The sequence below is a fragment of the Corvus moneduloides genome, chromosome 5, assembly GCF_009650955.1.
Source record: "Corvus moneduloides isolate bCorMon1 chromosome 5, bCorMon1.pri, whole genome shotgun sequence".
Lineage (NCBI taxonomy): Eukaryota > Metazoa > Chordata > Aves > Passeriformes > Corvidae > Corvus > Corvus moneduloides.
The window spans coordinates 61,476,845-61,485,912 of record NC_045480.1 but is presented as its reverse complement, the minus strand read 5'-3'; the positions used below and the strand labels follow the sequence as shown (position 1 = coordinate 61,485,912).

General features: G+C 53.5%; 2 protein-coding genes across 3 annotated transcripts; both read right to left on the bottom strand.

Moving 5' to 3' along the window:
• Nucleotides 1–862: 862 nt before the first annotated feature.
• LOC116444624 (placenta-specific gene 8 protein-like) lies at nucleotides 863–2,225 on the bottom strand. Of its 2 annotated transcripts, XM_032110185.1 has the most exons (4): nucleotides 1,894–2,225; nucleotides 1,544–1,668; nucleotides 1,153–1,256; nucleotides 863–986 (listed from the first exon to the last, which is right to left on the bottom strand). In XM_032110185.1, coding segments are annotated over exons 1-4 (336 nt in total). In that variant the 5' UTR covers nucleotides 2,000–2,225; the 3' UTR covers nucleotides 863–985. The 2 variants fall into 2 exon arrangements, with proteins under 2 accessions (XP_031966076.1, XP_031966075.1); XM_032110184.1 differs by lacking the exon at nucleotides 863–986 and having other exon boundaries at nucleotides 1,149–1,256.
• A 3,364-nt stretch (nucleotides 2,226–5,589) lies between these two features.
• Nucleotides 5,590–8,870, bottom strand: LOC116444582 (placenta-specific gene 8 protein-like). The gene is made up of 5 exons (XM_032110115.1): nucleotides 8,746–8,870; nucleotides 7,771–7,899; nucleotides 7,440–7,612; nucleotides 5,998–6,101; nucleotides 5,590–5,741 (listed from the first exon to the last, which is right to left on the bottom strand). Coding segments are annotated over exons 2-5 (393 nt in total). The 5' UTR covers nucleotides 7,886–7,899; nucleotides 8,746–8,870; the 3' UTR covers nucleotides 5,590–5,740.
• Between the last annotated feature and the right edge of the window lie 198 nt (nucleotides 8,871–9,068).

Sequence of the window (9,068 nt, the reverse complement as noted above, 5' to 3'; positions counted from 1 at the left end):
TCTGTGCACAGGTTTATGTGTATGAACACACCCATACGCGCAGTCAGCAGCGGCACAGCCTCACCCCTGCACACCGGGGGCAACTGCAACGGGAGTTGTGATGGTGCAAACAGGGGAGTGGAAGTAGTATTTTTGAATAAATCCCGCTCCTGTCCTGAAGGTGCCAGCACAGAAGCACAGACATGACAGAGCCTCCGGGTCCCCTGCAGCCCACTCTGGGCAAAACCCACCTTTTTCTCTTCAAAGCAATAAACCTTAAGCCGGTCTGAGCCAGAGCAACCCCAGTCCCAGACTTACCTCGTCCCTGTTTGTCACCATGGCAGGCAATGGATAAACCCTTGCACCCCTAAGTCCCAGCTCTTCCACCACAGCATATTACACCTAACACCCACAGCTGCAGGGGTCTGACCCACAGAGAAGCAGCTCCCCTGTGATGGTCTCTTGACAATGTTTGTGTGGGGAAAGAAGAATGAGACTGGGAATCCCACAGCATCACCATCACTCCCCACTTGTGTCTTGGTGCTGGGGACAGTCCAGGTAGCAGTAGGGATGGGATCACTTCTCTTGGGCCTCTCTGAGCAGCAGGCAATGCTGTCACCAGCTCTGCCCATTAGCAGTGTCCACAGAGAAGTTGTTCCCATAACAGATTTGGCTTTTATTTTATTTTCTCCTCACTGAATTTTGTGGTCTGGACTCATTCCAGCGTGGGTGTGCAAGAGAAAACCTTTACCTGACAACCTCATCATGGCTCTGACCACACAGCCTAGAAAAGTACAGCACTGATTCTGGTGCTGCAGAAGGACACAGAGACATAAATAACAACACATGGGCAGGAAGACAGGCAGTGCTTTTATTGCTGGCGTTACCAGGGAAGAGGGGATCAGGCATAGCGAAGGCAAACTCCTCATGGTGCGTTTCCCAACATCCAGGGCAGCAGCATCTCCTGCCTGCAGTGGCTCCACAGGGTGCACTGAAGATGGCAGCATCTGCAACAGGACAGGAGAGGAGGGTCACCCTTTCCTCAGCCATTTCTGCTCCGTCACTGCAGCAACCCTGTATCTGGAGTCAGGTGTCAGTGGAAAGGGAGACCGCAGGAAGGCACTGGGTGCTGTGCAGCAGTGAGGTAAGGCAGCACCAGCAGCCCCAGCTTACCAGAATATGCCCTGCGCCTTCCTCCGGTTGATGTCTCTCTTCAGCTGGCAGAGTGAACATGAGGTGCACCAGAGGACAGTGCAAAAGTCTCCCAGGATGGAGCCCTATGGAGCAAGGGACATTGCATGAGTAACCCCTTCCCACACCAACCTTTAAGCCTTTCAGCCTTTCTATTTGCACCCCTGGGCAGCTCACCTGGGCCCTGCAGCACACTGTTGCTCATATTCAGCAAGGGCTGGGGTGAAGTGGTGTGTGGTGCGATTATCTTCAGCTCACAGTGGTGAGGCAGATGTGTCCCTGACTCCCAGCCTGCCAGGATGCCCATGCAACTCCCTGCCTCTGTCCTTCCCCTTGGGCACCCCTTTCTCCTTCCCTGAGCTGAGTCACTGACCGGGATGTTGTATTTGGTGCGGTACAGGGTCCTCATGGCCACGCTGGAGCCACACAGGCAGCACTCGTCCATGTCCCCAGCCACTTGGCAGTCCAGGCAGGGGAAGCAGAATATCCCACAAAGACCTGTAGGACAGTGAGACGTGGGCTTGGCTGAGGGGTGCAAAGATGGAGGAAAGGGGGGAAAGCCAGCCAGGAGCTGTGGCTCTTGACATCAGGCAAGAGCTGCTCTGCCTCCAGTACCCACGGGAGTGGGGTTTGCAGCAGGGGTAATGCTGCAGAAGGAGCAGGGTAAAACACCAGGAACACATCATGAGCAACAGCAGGAATGAGGGGTATGTCTATACTCACACACGCCGCAGTCGGAGCAGCAGTCCAGCAGCCCTGTCTGCCACTCCCCCGGCTGTTGGGCAGCTGAAAACTGGGGTTGGACTGTGATCACGGTTTGAGAAGCCATTGCCAGCACAGGGTCAGGTCACTCCAGGCAGCTTGTGGTCTGAAGGAAAAGCCATCAAAGGAAGATGCTGCAGGTCTTTCTGAAGTGGGTGTCTTGCTCAGGCTGCTGCATTCAAAGAGAGAGCTCCCTGGGGAGTCCCCACTGCCAGGGGACTGCCACCCTCACCACAGAGGGGGGGCACAGCTCTGCCAGAAGCTGCCACTACCCCCTGAAGCAAAGCCCTCCCCAAAACCAGTCTCCCACCAAAGGCAGCAGCACATCATCCCTTGCCTATGCAAGTACAATGCCTCTGTGAAAACAGAGGTCCTTCTGCTTCAGAGCTGCAGTGCTTCAACACTTCAAACCTGTCTTCTCATCTCCAGGTCAGCTTTCATCATTGTCTGCATAAAATTGTCTGTGTTTTGGGCTGATTTTGTGGTTTTATTTTTTGTTTATAATCACAGTCTCCCAAAGCTGCTTGGTTCCAGCTTCCCCAAGCTCTCAGGAGTCACCTTAATCTTTGCTTCGTTCTGTGAGGATCTCAGCCTATACTCTTCCTCCTCTCCCTTCCTTCTTCCCTTGCCTTTTTAGTGTGCTTCAAGGCAGTGGGTTTTCCTTGTCTCTTTCCATCACCCTAAGCCCTGTCACCAGTTCCTATCCCTCCTCCACTTGACTGTCTGTGCCAACACCTCATGCCCCTCTTCCTCAGTCTCCTGGGGTCACCATGGCCTGTGGAGTTCCTCTCCATCCCATCCTTCCTCAGTGAGGGGCAGCATCCTCTGAGGGCAGGAAAGCTGCTGCTCCACAGCACCATCCCCAAAATCACCTGACCAATGTAACAACTCCACCTGCACCTCCATCAGGGGCCCCTTCCCTTCCTGCCACCCTTGCAAGGCACAGCACTAACCTCTGCCACTCTCAGTTTCGTTTTGGAGCTTTAATTAAAACAAAACAAAACAAAACAAAACAAAAAAAAAAGGAGGCTGCTCCCACAGAAGTCCCATGCAGACACACTCCCTGCCCTGCGTCCCAGCTCTGCACCACTTTGTTAGGCGCTTGAAGAGGATTGTTTTCACACCAGAATTGCACATTTACACGAAGTTAAGTATTAAACAACACAAGAAATGTGGTGGAACAATTACTGTGCCCAGCACTCAGACGATGCCATTGAGCTCATTACCCACATTGGAGAGGCACCAGCTGTGGCGCTGTGTTTGTACTGACTAATGCCAACAGGTGGCAAAGGGGTGGCTCCACCAGCAGCTCCTGTGGCTCCCCAGTATTTACAGACTGTCCCAGGCACAGCCTGTTGCTGTAGGGCCAACCCTGGTTCCTGGTGATCCCAGGAAGAGGAAAAAGATGGTTGAATTATGGTGTAAGAGGGAAGAAAGCTGGTAAAAATCTCCACATGGTTCGCTCCTGACTTTGCAGCTTTCTGCAGGCAGTGGAAGCATGGCTGGGCTGTCCCTGTCTGAGACACCTGTGAGTGCAGCAGGGGACACTGCACCCACTGTCCCTCTCCAAATGCCTCCTGGCCCTGCCCTGGCCAGCTGGCCCTGTTTGTTCATCCACGAGATGCCAGGTAATTCCCAGCACCTCTGCAGCCAGTGTAGCACCTCCTAGCATGCCAAAACAGCAGCCTCTTCAGGAAGCCTTGGCACACGATGATTTAAGAAGCAAGAGCCTGGAGAGGCAGGGGAGGAGACAGACTATGGACAGGCTGTGCAGTGGTAAGCCCAGCAAGGGACTCCCATGCAGGGACAGGGATGTCCAGCAGCAGGCAGAACCACAGGGACCACAGTGAGAAGTGTGCACAGGAGCAACAGCAGCAAGAGAAGTTTTAGGGGCAGGATCCTTCCAGTCAGACTTCCCCTTCTCCCCAGGTACGAGCACACCACATCCCTGCATGGGTGGAGGCTGCAGTGCGGAGCCGGCAGCAGCCTGGAGAGCCTCTGCCACACACTCACCTCCCGACAGAGGCCCAGGCCCAGCACACCAAATGCATCACAATTCTACAGTTCACAGCCCCATGGCACCACCAGCCATGCTGGAATGACTGATGGGGACAAAAGGATCCCAAGGTGTGTGCAGCCACATTTCACTGACAGCCCAGCTCACAAAGCCGCATCTATAGGCACATGTATTTGTGCACAAATGAACAATACAGAGCAAAAGCTGCTGTCCTCTACCTCTGTTCCCCACATCTCTCAAGATGCCATCAGCAGCACCCACTATGCAGAGTTAACCCTGAAGCAGTTTTCCAGGTAGAAAACCTCACCTTTGTTTCCAGCCCTTCCCCTCCCCAGCCTCACTGCTTCAGCCACGAGCAGTTTCCATACCACAACCAAAGCAAAGCCATGCCATACCTCCTTTCCAAGCTGTCCTTGTCCCAGCAGATACGTGTCCTTTTCCTGGTCCTTATGCCTTATATGTGCTCTGGTAAATGACCTCTGCTCCCTCTGACTAACAGAGCAAACTCCAGCTTAGGTGCAGCTTTGCACAATGACAGCTCCCCTGCTGCTTTCCTGCTGCCCGCCCTCACCTTTCCCCACCCTGGCATCCTCCAGGCCCAGAGCCCCAGCGGGAGAGGTTTTCAGAGAAGGGCAGTTTGTTTCCAGGCTCCTGCACTGCCCTATGCCATGTGCTGCTGGAGGTGCAGCACCTTTCCTTCATCAAACCTGAGCATCCGCAAGAACTGCCTGTAGCTGCACTGGGTGACGCAGGGGCGGCCTCTCTTAGGATAAAAATGCATTTTTCTGTATTGCCAGGCATCATCCACAGGACAGTCTGGGCCACCTGGGGTTTAAGCAGTTGGGAGTGCCATCACACCCACCCACCCCACAGCATGGGCAGAGCAGCCACCACCTGCCCTTCAGAAGTTTTGTAGTGAAGGTGAAGGCAGAGTGGGGACGAAAATCTAATCATACTCTCCTTAAAGAACGAAGCTGGGAGATATTTGTAGGGATCAAAAATTCTTTAGCATTTCTCTTGAGAGTGATGGAGAGAGGGTGGGTGCAACCACCATCTTCTGGATGGGAAAGCAGGGCTCACAGCGCAGTGCCGACAGATGGGATCTGTAAGGCCATGGAGAAAGATGGCACTGTTTGTCCACGGAGAGGACACACATAACCCACAACTCAACAGGTTTTTTTTATTGCAGGTGGGTAGGAATTCATGCTCAGGGTCCATGTCTCTGCAACATCGAGGTGAGCTGGTGCCAGGCAGCCCCAAATCCCCATGCATTTATACTCAGAAAGGTGGCACTGACCAACAGCCCTGGACAGTCACCTGGGCCACCACAGCAGGGGCAATGCTGGGTGGCCTGCAGAAGTCACTTGCCTGCAGGAAGACCCAGCTCTGCCCTGGAGCAGTACTCATTTTCTCAAATTTTGCAACTTGGAAGAGCAACACCGACTCCTTCAATGTATTAAATATCCTTCAATGTATTAAATATCAGCTTTCTAAAAGCTGATCCAAAACCAAAATAGTAGTGAAAATCTCTCTCTGCAGCAGGCACAGGGAAACCTCACCTGCACCAGGGGCTGCTGAGATGGATGGAGCAGGAGAAGGATGGGTGCTCTCAGGCGGTGCAAGAGTCACGTACACAGAGGTAGGAAGACAAACTCAAAACTTTATTGCTGCAGTTAGTTAGGGGAAATAAAATGCCATCAAGCCAAGCCTCACACGGTACATTTCCCAACAGTCAGGGCAGCAGTGACTCATGCCTGCAGCAGCTCCAAGGATGCAGCGAGGATGGCAGCATCTGCAACAGAATGGGAGAGCAGCATCAGAGAGCAGGGCTGTGCCTTGCCACACTCGGTATCCTCCCAGTCCTTCCCCCTCCACCCTGCACAATGTTCCCAGGAACATTTTATTTCAGGATGAGTTACTCATCACCTGTCCACTGCCATTTACCCACTGCAGCAAACTTTGTCCTGTGTCAAGATGTTGGCAGGAGAGGCTCTGGGAAGCCACTGTGACAGCAGCTTTATGGACCAGCACCAGCACCCCCAGCTTACCAGAATATGCCAAGCTCCCTCCTGCGGTTGATGTCTCTCTTGATTTGGCAAATGGAACACACAGGGCAACACAGGGTAACACAGAAGTCAGAGCAAATGGACCCCTGTTAGGGAGACACTGGTTAGGGACAGAGGCTTCCCAGAAGCCATGTTCTGGCCAAGAAGATGATAATCACATTCCAGGTCAAGTACTCTTTTTTTCTTGGCTGGCTGCAGCATCCTGAGTAGCAAACACTGAAGCCCTGGGCTGGCAAACACCAAGCACCAAGGAAAGGAAGGAGGGAGCCTTTATGCAGGCTGCAGACAGCTACTTATCATTTGACTTCTGAGGTTCGGACTGGGAAGAAAAATGAATAGAGGAACAGACAATTTGGGCAAAGTGAACTTGGGCCCCCATGGTTTGCTCATGGGACAGCACCAACTGGCCTCCCCCACAGGAAGAAGCACACCCACATATGTACTATCCACCTTTCTCCCAAGCCTGATTATGGATCTTTATCTGTGTAACCAACTTCACCCATTCTTTAGTCGGCACAGTTATCTCAAGTCTTTTCCATCTTTCTGATGTCTATGTAACTTAGGTCAAAGTAACAAAGTGCTTATATAGCTTGGGTTATAAGGTATCTATGTAACCTTAATATCAACATAACCTAAATCATGACTTTTTATCAATATAACCTGAAGAATATCAATATAACCTGAAGCATAGCCTTCTATACTTATATAGCCTGAATCATAGCTTTTGATGCCCATATAATCTAGTATGAATTACTTTTTATACAATGCAATGGCTAGTATATAGTTAACTAGTTGCTTATATGCAGAATGGAGGAGAAAAAAACCCAAAACTTACCATGTGTACAGTTTTAGAGATAGAAAAGTGTAGTACTAATGAGAAATTGGCAAGCCAAAGCCAAAACAAAGAATTTAGGCCGGTTAAGACCGGACGGACCGAAGAGCATCGTAACTGCACATACCCCGAAAACGAAGTTGAAAAGTTCAAGTGCAAAGAAGACTTTAGAAGCCTTCATCAAAGACTCCCAAGACCCCCGAACTGGGGAAGTGCACACACAGTACAAAGAATTATCTAATAACCATGAGATCATGCTATGTAAATTAGTTCCAGCACGTATGTGATGATGCTGTAATGACATAGCAACATTAAGCAAAATTTACTGTATAAATATACCACAGCACTTGACAAGGGGGAGTGAGTTAGGAGGAAAAATCCCCCTCACCACCAGCACTGCAATAAACAAATACCTGCTCTGTAGACATTGGTCTATGGGGATTTATTTCCAGCCTATTTTTCAGGCATCATTTCAAAGCTCAAAGGGGAAAGCAGTAGCTGAGGTGGATATAAATGGGGGAAAAAGGGTGAGTGGAACCACTGCTGCCCTGAGCCCATCCCTTAAGTGCGGAGAGAGGGGCCTCGGGGGCACCTTGTCTTTCGGACTCGCAGCACGTGAGCGGGCAGGCTCAGCACTGACCGGGATGTTGTATCTGGTGCGGTACATGGTCCTCATGGCCACGCTGGTCCCGCACAGGCAGCACTCGTTCATGTCCCCAGCCACTTGACAGGCCAGGCAGGGGAAGCAGAACATCCCACAGCAGCCTGGCAGGGGGAGAAACACAGTACTGGCTGAGGCTCTGCCCGCCCGCCCAGAACCACCAGCATCAGGGGAGCAGCTGGGAGAGCCAGGCAGCATGGCTGCACAGTGGCACCACCGAGCCAAGCAGAGGGGGTGAGGAAAGTGTGTCCCAGGCACTTACAGACACCACAGTCGGTGCAGCAGTCCATCAGGCTTGTCTGCCACATGCATCTCGAGACAGAGGACATGGCCCCACCAAACTGCGGCTGGATCGTCACAACGGTTGGGGCAGCCATTCCCAGGTCCTCTTCTGAAAGAGACAGGAAACAGGATAGTCGGTGAAAAACCTGTGGTCGGTCTGAACCTCCAACCAAACTGGTGGCTATCACCCTTAGCAGGCCGCCTTTTGCCCAGCTCCCTTGCAGCTACTGGAGGTGATAAAGCATCACCATATTTTGCCTGCATTTTCACATTTTCTGCCATTTTATCCAGCCTTCAAAATAGCATCAAGCCACTGGTGTTCCCCACTCCTCCCCATAAAGGCTCTGCTAGTGCTTAGATGCAGCTCATTTCCCTTGTGCTGAACTGGGCTGGGCAGTGAACTCAGGCATTCCGGTTGCTGGACTTGGCATATTTTACATAAGATGCCTTTGGCATGGGCACAGAGCATGTGTGAGGAGCCAATTCAGTCTGAATTCAGCCATTTTAGTTTGCCTCAACTCCGGTAGTCAGAGGCATGTGGGGGAGGGAGCGTACGCCCGCCGCTCACAGGAGGCAGCCAGGAGTGGGGAAGCCTCGTCTCTGCGGAGCCTCGGCCTGGCAACACCCGCCAGGAGGCAGGCAGCGGGAGACACTGCGGGGGGCTGCTCCGATCAGGCCGCGAGGAGGCCTCCACCAATGGACGGCACTGGAAGGCTGGACAGGGCCAATGGTTCCCGGTCCTTGGGCAGACTTCGGGAGGGGCCGGGGGATATAAAACCCAACTGCATCAGGGCTCGCTGCTGCTCGCTCGGGCCGGGCGTTTGCTCCTGCTCGCTCCCTCCTTTGCCCTGGCCCCAGCCTGCCTTCTGGCTCTCCTGCCCTCGCGGGCTCGCCCTTGCACCTGTCCTGCCTCCCTGTGCCCCTGACCGCCGCCTCGCTGCTTTGCCCTACGTTCCTGCCTGGGCTGCCTGCTTCCAACCCTGCCGCCCCGATCCAGCCGTCACTGCCCGCCCTGCCGCGCTGATCCAGCCGGTCGCCGCGACCGTTCCCACGGTCTTGGTCCTCCCGTCCGAGGCGCCCACTCACCGCGTGTCAGCTACCCTCGCCGCAGGAGCCGCGCCCGTGAAGCCGCGCCCCTCCGGGAGCCGCGCAGGCTCGGTCAGACCCGGCCCGGCCCCAGGCGGGCAGCGTGCACACGCCCCACCTCCCGCCTGGGCACCGACAGCGCTGCCCTGCTTCGCTGGGGATACGGCCTTCTTTTCCTCTCTGTCTCGTCCC